Source organism: Xenopus tropicalis, chromosome 2 (assembly GCF_000004195.4).
Source record: "Xenopus tropicalis strain Nigerian chromosome 2, UCB_Xtro_10.0, whole genome shotgun sequence".
Classification (NCBI taxonomy): domain Eukaryota; kingdom Metazoa; phylum Chordata; class Amphibia; order Anura; family Pipidae; genus Xenopus; species Xenopus tropicalis.
Window position 1 is genome coordinate 106,199,215 of NC_030678.2, and position 25,989 is coordinate 106,225,203.

Genomic DNA, 25,989 nt, shown 5'->3' on the forward strand with positions numbered 1-25,989 from the left:
CTTCCACCTGACTAGATACTGGAGTCGACCACGCACCAAACGAGAGTCCAGAAGCTCCTGGACCTCAAACTCGGACTGCCCGTCAACTAATACTGGGGGAGGAACCGGTAATGCACGGACCTGAGGAGCTGGCTTTAAAAGAGAAACATGGAAAGAATCAGAAATCTTAAAGGTTTGCGGAAGCTTAAGACGAACAGAAGAGGGGTTTATAACCTCAGTAATAGCATAAGGACCAATGAATCTAGGCCCCAACTTAAGAGAAGGGATTCTCAACTTAATATTCTTTGTGGATAGCCAGACAGAATCACCAACTTGATAGTGGGGAGCCTCCCTGCGAGATCTGTCAGCAGATTTCTTTTGGCTCGCGGTGGCTTTAGAAAGAGAATCATGAACATCAGACCAAATCTTAGCAAACAAACTAATCGAGGAATTAACAGAGGGCACAGATGACAATAAACCGGAAAACGAAAATGCTTTTGGGTGAAGACCATTAACAATGAAAAAAGGAGACTGACCAGTAGAGGAGTGAGTGGCGTTATTATATGCAAATTCTGCCCAGGGTAATAGCTCCGCCCAAGAGGACTGGTTGTTAGCCACATAACACCTCAGGAATTGTTCAAGTGACTGGTTAACTCTTTCAGTTTGGCCATTAGTCTGAGGGTGATATGCGGTGGAAAATGATAATTCAATCCCCACCAGAGAACAGAATGCTCGCCAAAACTTAGAAACAAATTGCACTCCTCTATCAGAGACAATGTTAATCGGAAATCCATGCAACTTGAAAATATTAGACACAAATAACTCAGCCAAAGATTTAGCGGAAGGGAGGTGTGGGAGGGGAATGAAGTGGCTCATTTTACTAAACCTATCCACTACCACCCAAATTACAGTTTTCCCTTGGGACGGAGGAAGATCTACAATAAAATCCATCGAAAGATGGGACCAGGGTCTGTCAGGGATTGGCAGTGACTTTAACAATCCCTGTGAAAGGTTTCTAGAAGACTTAGATCTTTGACAGACAGAACATGAATTGACAAAGGCTTTGACATCACGAGTGAGAGAGGGCCACCAAACACTACGAGACAGGAGGGACACGGTCTTGGCAATGCCAGGGTGCCCCGCCATTTTGGAATCGTGAGCTTCTTTTAACACCTGTTCTCTGAGATTTTCAGGAACAAATAGCCTCCCGGAGGGAGTCCCAATTGGGGCAGAAGACTGAACTGGAATAATGGGTATGCACTCCCTAGGGTCAGGAGGATTAGCTTCAAAACTCCTAGAGAGTGCATCAGCTTTAGTGTTTTTGGAGCCAGGCCTATAAGTGATAGAAAAATTAAACCTGGAAAAGAATAGAGCCCACCTAGCCTGTCTAGGGTTCAACCGTCTGGCCGACTCAATATATAATAAATTTTTATGATCTGTAAACACAGACACAGCATGTTTAGCCCCCTCCAGTAAGTGCCGCCATTCTTCAAAGGCCCACTTAATTGCTAACAGTTCTCTATTACCAATATCGTAGTTGGCTTCAGAAGGGGAAAATTTTCTAGAGAAAAATGCACAGGGATGCAGTTTGTTAGTTAAAGGGTGCCTTTGAGAGAGAACCGCCCCTGCCCCAACCTCAGAAGCATCAACCTCAACAATGAAGGGGAGGGCAGTATCTGGATGACGGAGAATGGGGGCAGACACAAATTCTTTCTTAAGAAGATTAAATGCTTGCACAGCTTCAGAGGACCACAAACTAGGATCTGCTCCCTTCTTAGTAAGGTCAGTGATAGGGGCCACAATCAGGGAGAAATTCTTAATGAACTGACGATAATAGTTGGCGAAACCTAAAAACCGTTGGGTAGCACGTAAGGAAAGAGGTTGCGTCCAGTCAAGAACAGCTCTTACTTTCTCTGGATCCATTTCTAGACCCTTACTGGAAATATGGAACCCCAAAAACTGAACGGAATTAACCTCAAAGGTGCATTTTTCGAGTTTTGCGTACAAATTATTCTCCCTTAATCTTCGTAACACCTCTTTAACATGACTACGATGGTCACTTAGGTTAGAGGAGAAAATTAGAATGTCGTCCAAGTAGACTACTACAAACACCCCTAGTAGGTCCCGGAAAATATCATTGACAAATTCCTGGAACACTGCAGGAGCGTTGCAAAGACCAAAAGGCATAACTAAATATTCGTAGTGGCCATCCCTTGTGTTAAAAGCGGTTTTCCACTCATCCCCTTCCCTGATACGAATGAGATTGTAAGCACCTCTAAGATCGAGTTTAGTATAGATGCTAGCACCCTTAACGCGATCAAAGAGCTCTGAGATTAGTGGAAGGGGATAGCGGTTCTTAATAGTAATCTTGTTAAGCCCCCTATAGTCAATACATGGGCGAAGACCTCCGTCCTTCTTGCCCACAAAAAAGAATCCAGCACCGGCAGGGGAATTTGAGGGCCTAATGAACCCCCTTTCTAGATTCTCAGAAATATACTCTCTCATTGCCTGGGCCTCGGGCAATGAAAGGGGATAAGTTCTCCCTCTGGGGGGAGTAGAGCCGGGAATTAGGTCAATTGGACAGTCATAATGCCTATGAGGTGGTAGTGTCTCGGCAGCTTTCTTTGAGAATACATCAATATAGTCATTATAAGCTGCAGGTAACCCCTCCAGGGACGTGACTGCCATTATAGGGGAAATACACGAACCCCTACAGTTAGGTCCCCACTGAATAATTTTCCCAGATACCCAGTCAATTGTGGGGTTATGAGCTTGGAGCCACGGCAATCCTAAAATGAGCGGAGAGGTGGCACCTTTTATGATGAATAGTGCTAGCTTTTCACAATGAGAATTTATACTCAGAGAAAGAGACATAGTTTTCTCAGAAACCAATCCTGATCCTAAAGGTCTTTGATCTACTGCCATGATTTTCATGGGGGCACTTAAAGGAAGTAAAGGTACACCAAATTTGGCTGCAAAAGCAGCATCCAAAAAATTCCCCTCTGCCCCCGAGTCTACAAAAGCAGATACCTTGACCGAACCCATGGGCCATGTTAATTTGACCGGAATCAAAATCCTAGAGGCAGATAGGGGAGAGAAAACACCTGCACCCAAATGGAGCTCCCCTTCTCCATTTAGGCTTGGGAGTTTCCCGGCCTCTTAAGACATTGATTTAGGAAATGACCTTTTTCCCCACAGTATATACACAACCCTTGAGTACGCCTGCGAGCCTTTTCCTCAGGAGATAAGTGAGAAATGCCCAATTGCATGGGTTCTTCCTGAGGCAAAGGTACGGAGGGCCCAGCACATTCAAAATTAGATACAGCTTTGGAAGAGCTGAAAAAATTAGAACGAAGAGAGGAATTCCTCTCACCCCTTCTTTCCCTCTGTCTCCTATCTACCTGGATGGCTAAAGACATGAGGTCATCCAGGTTAGAAGATAGGGGGTAGTTGACCAGACTATCTTTGATAGACTCAGACAAGCCTATACGAAACTGGCTGCGTAAGGCCATGTCATTCCAGCCAGTTTCTACTGCCCACCGACGGAATTCAGTACAATACACCTCTACATCCCGTTTCCCCTGACGAAGCCTACGAATCGCGGCATCGGCAGTGGATGCACGATCCGGGTCATCGTAGAGAATCGCCATGGAGTCAAAGAAACTATCTAAGGAGGAACGGGCTGGGTCTGAGGTGGACAATCTGAGGGCCCAAATCTGAGGGTCACCTTGAAGGAGGGTCATTACAAATCTTACTCTCTCCTCATCAGTAGAGAATGAATGAGGAAAGAAACTGAGATATAGTTTACAAGCCTCTTTAAATGTAAAAAATTTGGATCGATCCCCACAGAATTTTTCAGGGAAGGCAATCTTAGGTTCTTGGGGCCTAACGGTGTTACCCCACAAGTTAGCAGAACCTCCCGGAGGAGAAGAACCGGAACTGGACCGCTGCTGTGGGGTCTCCAGTTTACGGGTCAGATTATGGAAACCCTGCAGGAGATAGTTTTGTTTCTGCTCCTGTTCCTCTAGGCGTTGAAGCAAGGTGGTCAGCAACGCTTCAGTGGTGGAGGAGGCAGATGGAGCAGCAGCGGCTTCGTGACCATAGTCTTCCATGGCCCGTGATAATGTCACGGTCGGCACCCAATACCAGAACAAGTGCCAAACACCCTGGTCTCGGCTCGTGCTTCACCAGTAGCGTGACCGCCTTTGGCTTTGGGAGGAGCCCTCAGCTACTCGGATGCCACCTGGACTTATACGAGAGGTGCAGAGCAGGAGTTCTGGCTAGCAATGGGGCACGACGGTAGAAAGTCTAAAGGCCAATGGTCACGGTACAGATAGGAGTAGGCAAATACGTGGTCAGACAGGCTGGGTCGAGGCGGGCAGATAACTAGGATCGTCAGGCAGGCAATGGGTCAAACCGGATAATCAAACAGAGGGATGAGGCAGAAACAGTAGTCAGGGACAGGCACGGATCAGGATACAGAAATCAGAGTCGTCAAAGCCAGGCAGGGTCAAAACAGGAGCAACAGGACGCATAAAGCACAAAACAGGCACCAGGAGTAAAAACCTATCACGGGCAATGAGTAGCAAAAGAAAGGCCCTTAAATAATTCAAATTTGGCGCCATTGCGCGCTGACGTCATGCGTCAGCGCGCCTGCGCCTTTAAATAGAAAGAAGGCGCGCGCACTAGCAGCAGGCCGGCAAGACGGGCGGTGCGGCGGGCGGCCCCGCCGATGGCAGCGCGGCGGGCGTCCCCGCCGCACCGGTAAATTCTTTACAGATAGTTATCTCTTCCCTTAGTTAATTTGGAGCGCAGAAATTTTTGTTGTCCTTGTCATCACCAAGTATTAATGCTTGCTTAGTTAACTTCAAGTACAAGGTACTGTTTAATTATTCACTACTGCAGCTTTCTGGATAAGGGGTTTTCTAGGTTATAGACCAAATACTTGTGGATAATGCTTCCTCAAATGTACAAATGATTTAAGATATAGCATACCTTTCCCCCTAAAAATCCTCCTTTGAGATACATTTAATCAAATTGAATTGAATTTAATGGAGTGCAGCAGAAAGAATCTATTAGGTTTATCCCAAAACCTCCAACACCTCAGGCCCCAAAAAATAAGAAAAGCAGGAATGGGACAACTGTGCTATTATTGCACAAATTCTTAAAAGAGGTGGTTTATTTTTATATGTTTGTTAATATATATACTTACAAGGGTGCAGAGAGGAGCCCAGCCTTAAAAATGTAGTTAACTGCCCGAGTGCTGGTCAAAATAAAGTAAATATAGAGACAGAGTACCACACACGCAGGGACTTAATATACTGTACATAAAAAGTTTATTACAAAAATCCAACGTTGGTTTTTTGGGATAAAACTTTTTTCTGTATATTAAGTCCCAGTTTGTGCGGTACTCTCTCTTTCTCTCTCTCTCTCTCTCTCTCTCTCTCTCTATATATATATATATATATGTGTGTGTGTGTGTGTTTGTGTGTCTCTAATGCAACAACCATAAATATCCTGTAAATTATATCCTTATAATCCTACTTAGTGATGTCATCAGTTATCATTGGTGCATAGTGATATAATTTGTCACATGACTCACTAAAACTTATATATTATAATAAATAAAGTACCTACTGTTGAAAAATATGAGGATATTAGAAGTCACCTTGGAGTTCCATGACCTGTATGAAAGCACGAGGCCTTCAGCCTCATCATGGAACTCCTCAGTGACTATTAATATCCTTCTATTTTACAATTGGGGGTACTTTATTCACTATATATATATATATATGTATGTATATATACACAGAACACATTTTTTATCTGTTGGAAAATTTCTGCAATCTTCTTCTCTCAAAGTAGAAACAACTCTCCATGAATAGCATTAGCTCTTCTGAATATTAAAATGAAGGCTTTTCAGATTAATATTTAGAAAATAAAGTTCTAAGCTGTGACCTCATAAATACATCTTTTAGTTTGACTCAGGTGACAGTTATTCAAAGCCTTACACTGAGAGAGCTTTACTGACGTATTGTGCTTGTCTTTTGAACGATATATCATGAGTCAGAAGCATTGAGTTATTAAATAACCTAAAATATATTATCACAGAAAATACCTTTAGACTTAAAGCTACTAAGCTAAGTAAATCTTCTTTCACGCTTCTTTCATAATGCTGAATGAATGATGGAAAATTATGAAACACAACCCTAAGAGCAGGGGTTTGTGATGTTAGATCAGAATAAAAAGACAAAAAATCTGTAGCTTTTGCTCTGCTTTTTGTGTGAGTCCAAATGCACTGAGCTAAAAATATCTTGAAGGCACGTGAGACAAATCTAAAGATGCAAATTTCAACACATTACCAATTCAAAGCACGGTTATTGTAATTTTCTTTGCCATATCAGAGTGCACACTAGCTGTACTGCAATTTTAATAACCCCTGCAGTTTTATTCTGTAAGTACTGAGAAATTATAAAGATGAAAAAAAATCTTAAAAATGCAAAGTTGTGATCACTGTTTAATTTATGCAAAGTTTTGCTGTTAATGATCTTAAATCAGTACTGCTTTTCATGTTATACAGCAGTCCTTACATATTCTCTACACATACATTATAGCATGGTATGGGGAATACCCTAAACACAAAAGATACAACCCTGCATCTATAATGTGTCATGTAATAATGCAATGTATAATTAGGGGGCAATTTATCATACTTATTAAATTAAATTCCCAGCCATAAGTGATGGAGCACGGAAGGGAAGCATAATTCCACCACATAGTGCTTTTTAGAGCACTTTAGAGTAACAGTGTATTTGAGTGCAGCCCGTGGCTGGAGCTAGTTAGCAGCCCATGAGCACTACCACGCTATAGGGACAATGACATGCAGGTGCTCCAAGCACTGAAAATGGTTATGCCCATGGGCATTGTGACCTCTTCTACTCAATAGAGACATAAAACCTCAATTTTGAACTTGCCCACAAGCACAGTGGGCAACTTGCGCTTTTCCCCACAGTGAGTTGTGTGTAAAACAAATTTCATGAAAGGTACTTGAGTTACAGTACAATGTGCTCCTTGCACTTCTATATAGTTGTGATGAGTGCTTCTCAGTCCTTCCTGCCTTCCCCTCTGAATCAAGCCCTGCTGTGCCTAATGACGCAGGGGAACCCTGGAGCTACCACCGCCTCCTGACCAGGCAGTGGCTCCAGGGGTTCCCTCAGCACCCTGCATTAATAGGCTACTGCAGTAGGTACAGCTCAATTACATCAAGAGAATCACTTATTTGCATCTGCAATTATACCAGAGTTGTGGGAAAAAACATTGTGCTCAAAATTGTACTTTGAACACTGCATCTAGGTAAGTGAATGTGCCCTTATGTGTTACAAGAACAGATGCAAATTGTCACGTTTTCACCCACCATGCAGAATTTTTCTCCCTTATATTCCATACTGACACTTTCTCCCCAGCAGGCCTCTCCAGGCACACAATGGCAATGTACAGTACACTTCCTCAAAGGTGTCATCAGGGTGTGAAATAATTTAGCATCATAAACTGAACTGAGTACTGTTTGGGAGTAAATGTGGCACTGCTGATATTTACTTTTACAGTCTTTTCTTACGTTAAGATGTTTCCTAGGGGATGCTGATGATACCCACAGCATGCCTTTAAATAACATTTACTGGAAAAAATGCCACCTAATCAACTGGCTTGGTTGTGATGCTCTTGCAATTATAGTGCAGCTCCACATAGCTCTAAGTAAAGCAGCTAGAGTGAAAGACTAATTATTTCTGTAAATTGGTCTCACTGAGACACCTTTTTACATTTCCCTGAACAAGAATATTATTAACGACATGTATTTTCCTAAAACCATGACCAGCAAAATACAGTTATTTATGTCACGATTTCATAAGGTAAAATACTTTACAACCAATATGAATAATGTTTTTCAGCACAGGCCAATCTAAAGAGAGACAAGATAGCTTGTGGAAAGATTCTCTAAACCATGAATCCATTGTGTCAACATGTGAGCACGGGGGGTCAGTGCCAACCAAAGGGTTGCAGGGAAATGGTCTATGTGAGGCAGACTGTCATGGTTTCCTCTGAGTCTGAGTCTATAGGAAAAACTGTTACTACATGTCAGGAATGGCTAACCAGAGAAGTTTGATCTATGAAGCCAATGAAAAAAATCTGACAAGCCAGTTTCTAGAAATGTTTTTTAATTGAACGCTGATTGATCATGTGCTCCCATTGAGGCTGCTTGAGGAGGATGACAGGAACAGCTTAGAGGGGGAACTGTGTGTTGTTGATAATGAGCCGGCCCTGCAAACACCAATTTTCCTCACCCAGTTCCTTGCCCACAAGACACCCCTCTCCCACTGCAACAGGCAACTGACAAACTTGCTGGCAGTGCTGCTCCTGCCCTATCAGCAGGTTGATGCATCCCACTTCTGCAAACTGATGGCTTGTGCTGCCCAAATAGAGAATCCCCAGCTGCCCTCCACCAGGGCTGTCTGAACCATACACCTGTGCTCAATTATGTGGTATCTAAGGCATATAAGGTATGCTGCCACTTCTGCAAGCACCCCTCCATCTGTGCATTTGATGCAACTGCAACACCACCAGCTAATACTGTATGTGTCCTGTCCAAGTGCTGAAAGTCTACCATGCACATGCTGGAGCACACTGCCAGGGGCACACAGGTGCCCATCTAATTTTACTGGGGATGGCAGTTAGCATAGACCAGAAACCAGGGGACTTTGATTAAATGTAAACTACAAACACTTCATACTAAGAATGGCATCTATAAAAATATTTTGCCTTCAAACCATATGTGTTTTGAAAAGGTCCCGTTGGAACAGAACATTTGAGGGGGGTGGGGGCAGCTCAGATAGTGTACCCTTTATACATATACCCAACTGAATTAGCTTATGTAAAAAAAGGAATATTCTTTCTCTTTAAATTACTGTATACATTAACATGTTTAATATGGTCAAGTATCTAAACTGCCTAACCATGCCTGGACACATATGGCCACCTCAGATTAACAAGTAAAGCTGTAAACAAAACGAATGATTGCTTATATCCATTAAAAGTAATAAACTAAGCTGAATTTAGATGTAGTCATTCATAAAGCTCATAGTAAAGATGGACATAACATTATTTGTTCTTGAATAGAAATGTGTTGTGCACTTCTATTTTTAACATGTATCACATAGTTAAACTCATTAAACATGAAATATTTATATTTACAGTCAAGATTACAGTTTCAGCACCCAGAGGACTATAGCAGTGTATGTGAATTATTTTTACTGTTCAGACGCATATCTTGATTAGCTGTGTTATTGCATTCATTATTTATAGCATGCGTTAAAAATGTTATCACTTCTCATTTTTTGCGACTTAATGCTCGATTCACTAAAAGGACACTTGTCATAATTAAAGAAAAAAGAAACCTATTTCCAAAACGTTACAGTAAAATTCTCCCTACAACCACACCCCTCCTGAAAGGCCGCTTTATTTTCATAAATAGACTTACTAAATTAGTGCAGCAAGGCAGAGAATATCGGCTCCTATTCAAACTTTGTGGCCGCCATTTTAACTTTGATCACGTCACTTCCCTCAACTCATGCTACGTGTTGCTCATGCGCACCCTAGTGACCCCTTGACGTCATTTCAACCATCAGTATAATATAAACAAACCAGGGCTGCAGGCACGTGTTCTTCTAGTGATCCATCTGTTGCTATTGAAACTGTAAGCTTACTTTTGTTTTGGGTATGCGCTGCTTGCCTGCTTCTGCTATAATCCACCCCCACTCAGTGTCCAGCTCTGAGAAAATCCAGCGTCGCTTCTGTTCAGGGCGTTGCTATAGTAACGCCCTGAGCAGAAGCGTGTCTGTGATGGGGGGCAGTAGGAAAGGAATGCGCAAACGTGCGCCCTAAAATACCTTTAACAAGAAAAAAACCTGACTATGACTTCTACTACATGAAGAAACTTTTAGGGAAAATGAATGAGCACTGTGAAGAAAGCACTGAACAGTATAAAGAATCTCTAAGTGTAAGTGTATGTTCTCCTAATTGCCATTAATTTGAGATGTACTTTTTTTTTACCTTTAGTTGTCCTTTAAGAAGCGATGTTCTTTGCGTTATTTATCTGGTGATGATCGATTTTAATTGCTATTTTCCGCCGGGTGCGTTATTTTCCGCCGTGCGCGATATATATTTTGCCGAGTGCGATATTAGCGCACGATATTATGCACGTAACCATTACTTTCTGAAAATTACTGTTCTGAATATTTCCATTTTCCTGAAAACTGGTGGATGCATCACTCTAGGAAGATCACATACTTGAAAAAATCCGACTGTAAACTCCATGTTGTATTGCCAAACGCTCACGAACCGCAATGTTGTTTAAGTACCGCCTACCCCAAGTAGGAGTTAATATTCGCACAGATTAAAGCGATATTTTGCGCGTTTAATTTTAGCCTGATAGGTGCCCTTTAAAAATACTTGCATTATTAGGTTTAGAAACATACACTAATTTAAAGATCTTCATCTTAATTATTAAACGAGCCTAGCTGGTGATATAGCTTCATTTAAATTAGCATAGCTTTGCTGGCAAATGTAATCACTTCTGCTAGGCTTTGATTAAACTATCAGATCCTTTAATTTACAGCATCATTAACTGATGTTAAGGTGATGGTGAAACACTGCAGAAATTAACATTTAGAAGCGTTTCCTTAGACGCCACCAGAATGGCAACTTTTTTTTGCCTTAATGAATTATAAATTATTATTTACAGAAACAGAGAAACTGCATGTTTGGGAGAAAATGACCCACAAGTAATTGTCTGTACCCTTGAGCCATGTATACTGGAAAGTATGGGGTTTACACTTTACAGCAGGGGTTCTTAATTATGTTTTACCCACAAGCCACATTCAAATGTAAAAAGTATTGGAAAGCCAAAAATACTTGAAAAAAAGTTCTTGTAGGTCGCCAAATAAGGGTTGGGATTAGCTATTTGATTCACCCTGTAGACTGCCAGGATGTAGAAGGCTCGGTTCGGCAGTACATTTATGCCTCTAAAACTTGCCACCAAGTCCGCCAGGAATTAAGAAAACATGAGCACCTACTTTGAGGCAGTTGGGAGTAACATGAAACAAGCAGTATGTTACTCATGAGCTGCAGATTAGGGATCCCTGCAGGGGATGTTTGCAGTACTTTACAAAGAAAATAAAGATAACTATACAGTGCGATGGGCAAGAGTAGTAGGAAAACTATACCCCTGAACATTGTAGGTCTATATAAAAAATATATTCCATAAATAAACCCCCATAAAAATACTTTTTTAGTAGTATGTGGACAAAATTCTGTCTTTTACTCCCACACTTCTTCCTGCATGTTAATTTATTCTTTCATATGTGCAATGTATTGGTATGTACAGTAGATGGGGAACAATATATATAGAACTGAACACCCCTGTGGCAGAATTCATAAACTTTCCTTTCACTTGTATTATTTAGGGAGATGAAACAACTTGCCAGAAATAAAATATATTGCTTTTCCTCATGTTTGATCACTGGCTGACAATGTTTCTTCTGCTTCGATGCACAAAAAGTTGAACCATATTAAGTACCTGACAAGGTCGATCACTCTCTCCCTTGGAGCACTGCTGACTGGCTCATCGTTTATCATAATGATTTGATCTCCGGGGACTAATTTTCCTTCTGAGGGTCCACCTGCAGAGAGAAGAATGTGCAAAACAATTCATTGGGAAAAGCAATTAGAATCTGTCTTCTCCTTTATACACTGGTTTATTATATATGCCTGCATTAAAAACATTATCCCATTCGTTTTTCCGATACAATTACAAATACCAACTTTTCTAGGTTTGTGCAAGAGATTGGATATTGTTCTGACATAGTTATTCCGCTATGCAAGTAGATTAAAACAGAAACATATAATGTCTATATAAAGTTAAATAATACAGTTCTTATAGACATTTACAGAACCATATTATTATTATTGCCTCAGGCGACACATTTTGTCATTTACAAACCTAGTGAACCTAAAAAAAAATCATGTCACTTTCAGCAGGTATTAAAGGGCTAGTATACTTCCTTTTCAAATAATTCAATTTAGGATTATCTAGAACTAAATGTGCTAAGGGGGTTAAACAGAGCCGAGCAGATACAGGACACGGTATGTGGGCACCAGTACAGGGCATTCTGGCAAACTGAATCAAGGAAGACAAACAAGGAAAAATTAAGACAGGGCAGTGAAGCTAGATAAGCTGGATCAAAGCATGATGGATACAGGGCAAGACTGTCCATACCAAAGGAAAAAAGGTAATTTATGTCAGATGTATTGCCTTTTTACAGCTTGGTGGACACCAAGTGCACGGGCAAGTCAGTGAAGGGTCTATTCCTAGTGTTTTGCCATGTCTGCCAAGCTGAAACTCGTGCAGGTGGCAAATTACTGACAGTCTCCCATGTTCCATTACCCCACTGTATCAACATCCTACAGTATGGACATGCTTTGTGGCCTGAATGCTCTGTTATTTATATAGGTTGAATATCAGCTGTAAAGCATGACAGAACTGCTGTAAGAAAAGAAGGAAACTTAACCTCTTGTTCGAGTACAAGAGTGGTGATAGCATTTTTAAAAGAAACATACATTTTTTCTAAATCTATTCAATTCATAATCATATATAATGCGTTAGTCACAAAAATGTGGATAATAGTGGTGTTCGTCTATCTCCACAGTGTAGATGTGTATTTATAATTTATTATCACATAACATTATTATAACATATTGCGAAATGTGACAACTATAGTTATTGTGAAATGTGTCATAAAATAAAGTCTGTTTGCTGGTACCACTTCCAGTTTAGCAGTACATTTTAAATAAATGCAGAGAACAGCAGATTTGCTTTATATCACAGCCCATATGTAGAAAGTCCGTACTGTTAATAGCAGCAAAAAAGGCTTTTCTTTTGACTGCACTTCTATCAGCAAGGTTAGGGAGAGGTGAAGTACTCCATTTTATGCACATTTTGCATATCAATATAGTTATTGGTCTATTTTCTGAAACGCCACGTGAACCAGCAAAAGTGGTTTCTAGAGAAAGGACTATTATTTTCAATAGGTTTGTAACCATTTATATGGCTCATTACATTTAAATACATTTGATACCTGGAGTTTCTGTTTTCCAACAAGATTAAACCAGAATTGCTAACATTAGGATTTTTTATTTTTAAAACTAGCTGAGGTACCTGGCATAGTCTAGGAAATTTCTTAAAATAAATCTGACATGAAATTAAAATAATAGAATTTAGAACATTTGCGCTGTGTTGTTCTCCAATTCAATGAAAATTCGGCATTGTGATTGGTAACCCTGTGCCTATAATTGCCCAGAAAAGCAGCCTGGTTTGCATTATTAAGGTCAGCAACCTTGATTAGATTTAAATCTTCTCTTTTGCAACAATGTGCTGCTGAATAGCGTAGTCCTTCTATACTACCAAATAGCGCAATGTCATTGGTCTGATTTTCAGGCTTGAGATTTTTGGATAAATGTTTCGTACTTACTACAATGCGCTGCAGAGTAGGTCTCTAATGGAATGGCATAATCTCATTGGTCAGTTAGATATGGTGTATTGCTTATGAGAGTTTGCTTTTCTCCCCTCTCTCCTTATTTATATATAGACACCCAAGGGCCTGTGCCTGGGACGGCCCTCGGGTGCCTATACATTAGATTTATAATTTTAAAAAATGACCCCAACCTCCTTAGGAATCTGGTGACGGAGCTGCGGGGGGGGGGGGGGTGAGGGATAGAGGGTGGCACCGGAACAAAAAACAGCTTTGCTCCCTTCCTGCATAAGGTGTTGAAAACGATTTGTTGTATTTGGTAGTATCCAATGGAATGCCAATGGAATGTTTGAATGTTGGCAACAACCTACCTGATGAGAGGTCTTCTGTTGCATTGTACTATTTTTTTTTTATTATTGAAATTGGTGAGGTTTATTAAAATGTAAACCAAAGAAAAATCGAAAGGTTATAATGGTGGAAAGAGACAGATTTTCAATTGAGTGCACAAAAAAATAGAAAGTTCCTGTTCTAAAGGTCAGTGAAGTATCCTGGAAGTGTATCATAGTAAACTGGGGCTGATTGAGTTCTTAGAAAGTTAAGATAATTACAGGGAATGGTCATGTTACATACTTAGCACGGTTGCTATGTAGCTAGGTGTTGCGCAATAGGATAAGATTTCATTTTATGACCTCTAATGACCAAGCAACAAGGCATATGAATTGTTAAATAACAAAAGTAGCTATTCAGACACTGAATTATTAATGGATTATCTGAATCAGGATGAATCATTTATCAACAGTACAGACAATTTCATTATCTCTTCAGCAAAACGCTTGTACTACCAATGAGCTTGAAAATCATTTTAAAAAAGAGCAGTAAAAGATTATGTTTAGAATACAGATTGCACTATCTACTAATGGAAGATCCTATAATGCTGAATATAACAAACTGCTGTTATAGTGCTCATGCTGTGTGCTCATGCTCTGTTATGTTTCTTATAAAATAGTGACGTCTCTCTCATGGAGATGAAATCAACGCCTGGCTCGGTAATGTCAATGAAAGAAAACACAATGGAGATCAATCATAAATTTTGCACAGTACATATTTTATTTGCATATCTTAGTTTTGCACGTGTTTTCCCCCAAACGCTTAAAGTTTGCACTGCCTGTCTTTCCTTTTTTTGCGAATCACTGTGAATTACATATTTCACATAAAAATTTACAAATGGCTTGCAATGAGGTTGAGGTTTACATGAACATGGCTACAGTGCTTATTTGTTATGCGCGAATATAGTGGCAATTTTAACTTTGCAAATATAAATGTGCAATTTGTGAAAATCTGTTTAGTGAGTATTTTTGAAATATTTGTGGCATAATTTGGATGCATAAATATTTGCATTCTCTGATTGTGCCAAATATAATTCACCTTTTTCACCACTTCTGAGTGTTGCACCATATTTTCTTAGTGAATCTTCAGCCTAGCTGCACTAGTCTGCTTTTCCTGCAGGTGCCTAGACAAATTCTTCACCATATAGTGAATTAAATACAAAGACAAGATAAAGAAAGAAGTGTGAAGATGTATATAAGTTTAGTATAAATATAATTATACTGTTTAACAAGGCCTGCGACTTGTGACTGGGCTACAATATTTTTAGAGGTAACAGTGTTAGTAGCTAGAAAGCAAGATCTGGGCACACTACTAGGATACTCAGTACAAAAGTATATATATATATATATAATTGTCAACTATAAGATTTTCAGAAGAGGCATGTGAGCACATATACACACACAAAACACATTGCTTACAAAGGTTTACATGGGATTATTATAATAATATCTCAGACATTAGAGGCATTTATCTTTATGCAGAACTAATGGAAATAATACCAATGTTCAATATTACAAATAATAGTTCCCCTTAATAAAATGAACATAATAGGTTTTTCTTTAGTGCAGTCCTTCTACACCCCTAACACCCCCTAACAGAATAATGCTATGGCTACTGTTACTTGGTCTCTCAGACCATGGCTCTATGGGATGTAGCCTGCTTTGGTAAAATGTAAGGTATGTTGACAGACATTCTAGAAGCTGGGTATGTGATGGTTGGAATGCCCCTAGGATCCGCTGCTGACATCTCATTGAAACCTACATGTGTGCCCACCAGAAATTTTTAGCTTTGTTAACTGCTGAAAGAAATCTATACTTGCTATTTATACTTAACAGTGTAATGTAATGAAATCTGGAGAAATTGCCTGCACCGCTATATTATATATATACACACATACATTTATAAATATATATACACATTAAAAATGCATAGGATTTTGACATTAATAATAATGCAGATCTTCAAAGACTTTCCTTTAGTGGGGACTCTTTAATGTTATTTCTTTCATCCCCCTACCTAATATTCATGCCTTTAACTTTCTATAAAGTCCAAAGGAAACACAATTCACAAGTAAATAAATGTGCTTACTGATTTGTATTCCTCCACTATAGTAGTTAATGTCAGCAGCAGTGTAAAATGTGTGATGTCTAGCCTCTTGGAACAAGCTGTATCACTATGTATGCAGCATATGAATTATTCTGCCTCTGGATACAAGCAAATTAAAATAAAACCCAAAACACATCTGTTTCCTTGATGTTTATTTTTTAGCAATCCCAATCTAGTTTGATGTTTAATATATATAAATATTGTTTGCTTTAAAAACACATATTGTTGGGATATTCTGCTATTGCATGTACTGCATGTTTAAATCCTGATTGACTGAATTCCCTCGTCTAATTTCCAATCAATCTCCTCAATGCACTGTTGCTCAAGAGCAGCAGGGAGGCTATTTGTGAGCCTTACAAATATGCATCTAAACAGAACTAATTAAAGCTGGATTCCACCTCACTTGACTTAGTATTTGATTGAAGCTGCGAAAACAAATTCTCAGACCACTGTTTTTTTAAGGCTCTTTCCAATTAAAAAACATTTTAAATGTTACATGCAATTTTGAAACTAATGTTTTTTTTAAGTTTGGGAATTTCAGATATTGCAATGTTATGGCTCCCACAGCAGAGACAATATCTATTAGATGTTTGCTTTTACATTTATCTATGTTTCGGCTCTTTGTGAGTCTTTGGTAGCACTGGAGCTGCCACTCAGCTTGCTGTTGGGATAATGCTTCTTAGGAAAGGCAATGATTTTCAAGTCATGGTCAAATCAAGTGCCACAGCGACGAGTACAAAATAAATACAAACTTGTTGTGCATCAATGCTTAAATGTATTTTAAAACATTTTAAAAGAGTGATTACTTTTAGAATTTGAGTTATGTAACATAAAGATTGATAGTGGCATGACTAAAAGGGCCTGGTCCGTAAACAAAATGTTTGACATCCCAAATCAGTCATTATTTTGGCTGGTTTGTGACTATGAAACCTAAAGATTTGTATAATGGTAAATATTTATTGGTATTTATCAAACTGTTTGATATGCATTACCTGCTATAGCATCTTTAAGATTCAAAATGGTGGCAAGAAATGTCAATGGGTATCTTACCTGTTAGAGTTGATTTTTGCTTTGCTTCTAAAACCTGAGTTTGTATTACTCAGAAGATTGGCTCAGATAACCTTTTCCCTATAAAATATGCCTGGCAATTTTACATGTCTGAACAGTCCCTTCAAATGTTCTGCTCCACAGGATATCATGTCTGGTAGTCAGAATGTGGTCCAACAATTTTGGACACAGAGGATAGGGAAATTAAAATTTTAAAGAATAAGTCCTGTTTCTCTGGCATCTTGCCTTACCACAGGTGATGCTTAATTACCTAATCCAATAAAATAATGGTTTTATTCTGTATATTAATGTGTTAATGTCACAGAGAGGGGGGAAACAAATTTGTCAGCAGCTGATAAATGCTGTACTGCTATTCTATGCTTGGTGTACTGAATCAATACATTTCCTTTTCTGAGTGAGCATTGCAAAAGATCTTGAGGTGTCGTTTGTTGGAGGTGACTTTGACCTACAGAACTGAGGTTCCAAAGAGTAAAGTTACTATTTTCAGGTATAAAACATAATATTAAATGTGCTCACACACACTCAAGGTATGTACCTATCTTCTTCTTCCCTGCAGGGCTGTACTTATACTTTGCTGAATAGTGTCACTGGTACAAGTTTTTTATAGAATATCCCCATTCATCGTGGTGATTCTTTGTAAAGATTTTGCTCTACACACTATGTAGCAGTACTAGACCTGTATAAAAAGACTAGTGAATAAGCTCACCTGGCGTTACTGAACGAACAACGACTGGCTTTTCGCTTCCAGCAACAAAGCCAAAACCGAGGACTGGATCTCGCCTCATTTCTATGTTCCGTGGTACTGGAGGATTAATTTGGCAGCTTTCTATTCTTGGATCTTCAAATGTTGCTGTTTGTGTCAAGTGACTGTAGGAAAAAAATTGAACTGCTTAGTTTATGGTTTAATTGTTCAATAAGCAAAAGTGAGCAAGATAGAGCTGGTATTCACTACAGTGTCATCTGTTTTCATTTCACAGTTTTACAATTTTTCAGATATATTTGCCCTTTAATCTAAACATTTCCCTTGTATATTTCTTTCCAGGCTTAACAAATGCCTATAGTAAAGCTGACCATACACATAAACATCTGCTCATTTGAGGAGGTTGTCAGATGAGTGGCTCTTTGCCGATCTGGCCATCTTCAAGGAAGGCTAAATGTCCCTGGCCCAACAATTGGATCATAACAGAGGCCTATGTAGTCCTGTTAGGAAGGCTACATCAACATGCCTATATGGTCCTTGCCAGCGGAATTTTAAAACCTGCCGATAGCTATCTGCCTGATTTTTGACCAGATACCTGTAGAGAAGACTGCTAAGACGAACCCACACACAAGCCAAGAAGCTTCTGACTTAAAGGGGTCGAATGAGCAGTTTAAATCTGCCCTTGCTTTAGGCATACTGCTGCTAAAATGAACATTATTACATGAAACAATTAGGGATTAATTACAGAAAGCAAATGTTTTTCTTCCAGAGTAGCCCTTCATCCTTATGCCCCCCACCAAAAAATGTTAGCCAAATACAAATGTTAACACTGTACCTTTAACTGTTTGCTCTGCTTCCTACAATTTTTTTGTTTTATATTTGCTAGTTACTGCAGTGTGCCAGGCTACCAATAATTTCATAAACAAATTCTTTTTTTGCTCTCTCAAAAATGAGCCTGTTTTCACTGAAATAGAGATGGCAAAACCAATTTTATTTATTGATACAGGAACTATGAGAATAAATACAGTGTTTAAAATGTGTGTGGGTGCATTTCACCATCTATTGTGTTTTCCTGTCCATGAATTAATTTCAGGAAGGGAGGTTACATGATGAGATTCTGGTGTAGAATGAGATTATATGGCTTACTATGTGCAGTCTTAGTTATTAAACAGCAGTTGTTTTCAACAGAAAAGAGAAAGACAAATTTGGCTACCACTAAGGGGAAAGCATCCCATAGGCAATGTGCAGTTGAAGATGAAACTGTTTTGTGATGAGTGACGATCATGTGTGGGGGAGTTAATTCAACAGCTTCCAACATTTTTTGCCAAATTAGCCAGTTCAGAAGGGAAAACTGAGTTAAAGCAATCCTCTTCTAAACTGTGCATTGCACGCCACCCATTTATGTGAGAGGCAGACCCAATAAGCAGAACATATTTATTGGAATCATATTATTAGGACTGATTTGAATTAAATCAAGATAAGATTCATTTTGAACAGCCCCATGCGTCATCTGCCATGATTCTTACATTGAGTTTTCTTTAAATCAACATATTTTCCTTTAAATCTACAGATAAAGTGTGAGTGCCTGTGTATGTACATTCTTTCTGATAATCACAGTGGCGGCAGCCCAATAATATATGTATTTTAGTATGTAGCTTGAGAAAGGTCCCAATTAGTGATGAGCGAATCTGTCCCGTTTCGCTGAAAATTTTTTGAAAAGATTAAAAGATTCGCGAAACGGCGAAAATGTCCCCCGCGGCTATTCTTTTGTCGCCTGCGGCTATTCTTTCGTTGTGCGGCTATTATTTTGTCGCGTGGCTATTATTTCGTCGCCCGCGGCTATTATTTCGTCGCCTGCGGCTATTATTTCGTCGCGCGGCTATTATTTTGTTGCCCGCGGCTATTATTTTGTCGCGTGACAATTTTTGGACGTGCGGCGATTTATTCCATCCGTTTCGCGAAACAATCCACCAATGGCGAAACACGGAAATTCACTGCGAATCCATGCCTGCCAAAACATTTCGCCCATCACTAGTCCCAATATGTCACCAAAACCTTGATTTTTGCTTATTAAAGATTCATTTTGTTTTTTCATCAAGTCCTGTCTGTGCGGAGTCCTCTATTTCCTGTATTTTAGTATGTATATTTGTGTCTCATTGAGCATGAGTCGGTATTTCAATGAGTGTGGGCATTTGTCAGTATGTATGCATGTGAGTATGTAGATGGGTTAACATTACAAGCAAATTACTGATAAGAAACATTGCAAAGAGTACACATTTTAACTGAATTTATGACAGTGGATTTTAGAGCCAAGAATTGATTTGTTCCACCATATGTTTGTCCAGATGGCTTACACCAAAATCTCACACGGTGCTACAAAATGATCTTATATTCACTGTCAGATCCGAGAGACCACTTAAAATGGTATTTAGTATAGAACAAAATCATTTAAATGAAAAGCAGAATTTACTTCTGTGTTAAATGCAGTTCTTTCCATGCTGCATCCTACTTTCTGTGCTAGTATATGTATTTATTGTGAGAGTGCTAAACAGCCTAACCTGGAGGCATCAGCTAAAGTGGTGCAGTTTTCATTAAAAACCTGAAGATTAAGATTCCCTTTTTATTGTAAAAGCCATTTAAATGTTCTGTTCCAGTGATACAAACTGGAGATGCTGAACATTGCCTCAGAATGAATCAATTTTGTAATGTATTTGCAGTTGCACAGTGAAGTATTTTGTTTAATTTCATTCATGATTACAGCTCAGTGTATTAAAACCATCTAGATGATACCTTCTATTTAGGAAATGACAAAGAGCTGCACACTATGGATCATTAAAAATGATTGTGGACTAAGTCATATCAGCATTGACGGAACAAAGGAATAAATAAACTTTTCTTATAGTCAAAATTAATCACTCTAAAATTTTCTTTAAAAGAATGATGGGAACTTTTTCTCATAGAATACTGTTTTAAGCCAGCCACACTTGTCTGGCAAACCTGTTAACCAAACAATCTGACAAACCACATGCCCACATTGGTCAATAAAGACCCAGTTCCAGACTCCAGAGCCCTGTTCAAGCCCTGTTGACTGGAACATCTCAGTTATTTAAGCTAACTTCATTTTCAGTGAATTGGCCCACTGTATGTTATATTACTGGTCATCAAATATTTTAGAGAAAAATGTCTTACTTTTAAATATCATTTGGGCATATGATATAAAACCTTACTGACATTATGGCACTGGAGACTTTCCAGAGTGACAGTACATTATGGGGCTTGTTTATGATTGCAAGGAGTTTAGAGCTTAATACATAAAAATTCACACACATTCTATTTATTTGCTTCTAAAGATCCCACAGGAATGAATAAAACATGGATGAGTACTTATGTATTGAGCTCTAAACTCACAATTTAATAAATCTGCCCCTTAATTTGCTGTTTTTACATTGAAAAGCTTTGATGTAAAATGTGCAAACTCGACTGCTGAAACTTAGGGGCAGATTTGCACGATCTGATTAATACACAAAATCCCATAGAAATGAATAGAACATTGGTGAGTTTTTATGTATTAAGCTCTAAACTCACATTTTGATAAATCTGGCATTAAGTGAATGAAGGCCCTGGGCTGGGGTTTCACAGTAGCACAACCTGACATTCTCTTTTGTCTTCCATTCATAATAAATGGCTTTATGGATCTTTTCATAATTGTAACTCTAATGGTTGGAATGTATTTTATTTTCTTTTAATAGGGCACTCCATGATGATATTCAAGCATCTTGACAACAGTGAATTAAGCAATGGAAAATGTCAAGAGATAGGAAAACCTTCCTTTTTAAAGCACTTGAAAACTCTTTCATTTGAAAAAGTCCCTTTTCTTGCAAAAAGTAAACCATAGTCGTGTGCTTACCTTACAGTTCATAAATGGCAATATGACCTGAAGAGCTGAGTTATACAATAGTTATATTGTTAAATGATGGGATACAATTATGATTGCTTATATAATGTATATAGCTATTATTTGATCTACTTGTATGTGTCACATCCTGATCTTAGGGGCATATTTATCAAAATGTGAGTTTAGAGCTTAATACATAAAAACTCCCCCATGTTCCATTCATTCCTATGGGATTTTTAGAAGCATATATCAAATGGTGCATTCTAACTTTCACCCATTAAAAAAATACACTTCTAAAATCCTGTAGGAATAAACCGATCTGCCCCCTAACATGTCACATCCTGGAACTGTCGACATATATTGTATTTCTGTTGGTGATACATGTATCATGCAGGTCATCATATAGCTTTCCAAATACGTCTCTCTTATTCTGTATAATATTTTGAGGGATTTTAAGAGATGCTGTCAATCCATAATGTTCTCCTTTTTAAATAATCCCTTTTAATATCCTTTTTTATTTATGCTAAACTAAAGTTGTGCAGTTTTATTATTATATACAGTCCAGTTTGATTTAGATGTAGGTTTCCTCATTCTATCCTGGTTATCTTATTTTTATCTGGTTACTAATCGTATTAAGGGCTCCAAATTTTGCACTGATATAAAATGGGTTTAAAAGCATGCTATGTAATAAAGACGTACTTAAAGAGCTAAGGAAATACTTAGTATTTATCAACTCACCATTTGATAAAAATCCCTTAGGAATTAATAGAACCTAGGTGAGTTTTTATGTACAAAGCTCTAAACTTACATTTTGATAAATCCGGCTCTAAATGAAATGATATAAATGTAACTATAATATACTTGCTTTGCGTATTCTGGATGGAATTAAAACTCCTTGTAGCTGTGAAAGCTTCATACAGGCAACATTTGCATCTAAATATAGAATACTGCTATGCTGTGAAAAAACAAAATTATTCAAATACAAATTAGCATAGCAACCAATAAGATGTTTGATTTTAAACAGCTGAGCAGTAAATTCTATTTGGTTACTATAGGTTACGGCTCCTTGGCAAACTTATTGCCTTTTATTACATAACTCCCTTAGGATGTTAGCCAGTATTTGTCATAATACTAAGGTTTCAATTAAGATTTCCAGACATTTGCACTTTGCTGTTATTTTAGGAACTGGCCTGGCTGTTTGATTTATAGAAAATTATCATTGTCAAAGACTTACATTCAGAACAGTGACTGAAAAATGGCCCCACAGAACTCTGTTAATTTGCTCAATATTTATCAATATTTCCTTGCATATTGCTCAACATTTGATCGATTCAGAATGATCTATTTTATGTGATAAACCCCAAAATTAATCAATCAACAATGTTTTTGATAAATCAGTACATTTGAGAATTCAATCTGTATGCCTTGTTGTTTAAAAATACCCACTGTTCTCTAGTAGGGCTTTTGGTTAATGAATACTGTATGTAATATTTCCATTAAACACAAACAGACCATGGGAGGTGGTAATAGTTTAGAAAGCAGATAAAAGATGGCACTGATCCCCCAGTGGCCAGGACAACCTTGTGTTTACTGTTGTAAATGAATCCTGAACTCCCAAGCATGACCCACACTGTTAAGATTTGCAAATATAAACTTTTCTTATGTTTAATAAATGAAAAATTCAGTAATGTAATGCTGTGGGTGTGGGTTTTTGATCATCAGAAGTCAGGAATCTCCATAAAACTATACATATTAGGTATTGCCATGCTCTGGTGACACAGTTAAAATGATCTACCTTGCAAGGACCAAACATGGAGTAGTCTCAGCTGACCTTTTTAGCCCCGTTTAGATCAATAAACAACAGAAATAAATTAACACAACTAGCACTATGTATGTTCAGCACAAGCCCTGTAAACTGAACTTGAATAAGGGGGTACAAAACGGGATCCTGTATGTACAGTAAATGTATTAAGAGCAATATGTTCCAATGAATAAAGTAAATGTGCTTGTTTTTCTTTTTTATGAAAATGAGGGCAGAGAAGCCATCTTGCTTTGATTCTGTGTTATTATGTAAGTACAGTAATAGTAACAATATTTAGATTGCAAACATTCACAGTGATTGTGTGAAAACATTTGCATTAGAACAATATCCTTCTCTTCTGGAACAATGGATGTATACATACATAAACAATAACTCCTACACATACCTTTCATACACAGAATTCAAGCAGTAGAACACCATGAATTATTTAAGCAAAGCAAAGAATAAATGATCCTTAATGGACATTTTAGTCACTGTTGTTTTACAGCGTCAAGAAAACTTAACATGAAAAAGAGTAATTGCTTAATTTTACCTATTAAAATATATATTTATGTTGAAAGAAGTTATCTCCTAGTTTCTTCTTGACCATCCTTTTGTCTTCTGAAAAGTCAGGCCAGATAACCATGTGAAAATCATTTTAAACAGTACTGACCTTGCACTACATTATGCCTGCCTAATAGGCAGAATAGCCAAAATAGGGTCATATTATGAATGGCCAATCTGCCTTCAATAGCGGCTGGTGTGAAGACTAATGTGCTTTGCTCTTTGCATAAGGCCCGTTTCCATCAAGCTATTCTCCTAAACTCCAAAATAGAGGTTTTATAAATGTTTCCAACATTTGGCAATCAAACAAATCCAACAATATGTGCCATCAAATTGAACTGCTCTGCAGTGCACTGAAATTTCATCTTCCATCTTCCAAAATATCCTTTTGAAATAAAATATCCTTTCACTGTAATAATAAGACAGTAGTTAATATTGGCATCAATCCTTGCTGATGTCAAATTGTCATACTCAGTATTTAAAAATTTAATGGGGGGAATGTAATATGTATCGATAAAGGAAAAAACGGTTGCATTGGGACCAAAATGGAGCTTTTTGTGACAAATTTCATGTTTGCGTGACAAAGAAAACCCGTTAGTGAACCCTTTGCATTTGTGCATGTGCACAGTGGATGTAATAAAACTTTTTAATGAAAAAGTCACACTGACAATTACACCATCTTCAAGCAGGTGTTAAACATTTACAATGTAATTAATGTTTAGTGAACAGTTTTACATTTCAAACAACGCTAAACATTCACAAAAATGCCATTTTACACAGCGATTACTTTTTATTACAATTCCCTTTTATACTTTTACCAGTCGTGATTTTTATGGGGTACTTTTTATTTGACACTGTTTTATATTACACTGTTTACATAGCAAATAATTCACTTTTACTATTTAAAATGTTATTCTTGAACCAACAAATGTATTTTTTTAGTTGTAATATTGGTGTGTAGGCAGCCATCTCAGTGCATTGTGCCTGAGTCTGAGCTTTCAGAAAGATCCAGTACTACACAATAGAATCTCTTTGAGATAAGCGCCTACTCAGTGTAAATGGAGGAGTCATGACTTGGCTGAGCCGGATTTTTACTATTGAGTGCTATTCTGATAACTTCATAGCTATTTAGCTGTGTGAGCACAGGTCACATAGCCGAGGGGACCTAGGAAACTAAGAAAATGGCTAGCCCCATGTCAAATAAAAAATCTGTTTGCTCTTTAAAAAAACAGATTTCAGTCCAGAATTCTGCTGGAGCAGCACTACTGATGTGTTTTAAAAAAAAAACATATTTTCCCATGGCAGTATTCCTTTAAGAATTGTGTTTTGTTACACAGATTTAGGAATGCTTGAGCACCTGTATTTGAGCAAACGATTGCAAAAGATGCAAAACTCCCTTGTATTTTTTGCAATTAATTTCTTTGGCTTGTTGCCTTATGGGTTAAAAAAATTGTCTGACATATTTAATTTCTCCCCAAAGCCGTTCTGGAAACTGTCATAGTTAGCACCAAATTTACTACAATTACCTTTCCCTAAAATGCAAAACACAATATTTTATTGCACCTAAACAAAAAATATAATAGCAGGGAGTTGAAAGAAATTGTTTCTGCTTACCTTATAACTGTCACACAAGAAAAACTAACAAAAATATCCAACATCTTTGTCATTCTTGTGAAAGCTTCCCACGGCCACAGCAATTTATATCACTGTAAGGGTGCCAAGCACTGAGATGTAGCAAGAAAGGAGTTGACACCACCTCTTAGCCATGACAGGGAAATTGTATTTTAAATTTAGCTTCTTTTATTTTCCAACAGATTTTCCCTTGAACTCTGATGGCACGATACTCTCAGCTCCATATTTGCTAAAGCAAAGCATTATGTGTCTAAATTTTTACTGTTAGGGATATAAC

At 38.2% G+C, this 25,989-nt stretch overlaps 1 protein-coding gene across 3 annotated transcripts in view; it reads right to left on the bottom strand.

Annotated features, from left to right (window-relative positions):
* Window positions 1-25,989, bottom strand: part of frmpd4 (FERM and PDZ domain containing 4) — a 204,973-nt gene that overhangs the window by 31,222 nt on the left and 147,762 nt on the right. For all 3 annotated transcript variants that reach the window (XM_002933807.5, XM_031896994.1, XM_031896995.1), the window contains exons 3-4: window positions 17,827-17,987; window positions 11,609-11,711 (exon numbers count right to left, since the gene is read on the bottom strand). In XM_002933807.5, coding sequence (XP_002933853.2) covers window positions 11,609-11,711; window positions 17,827-17,987 — 264 coding nt within the window. The remainder of the gene's footprint in view (window positions 1-11,608; window positions 11,712-17,826; window positions 17,988-25,989) is intronic.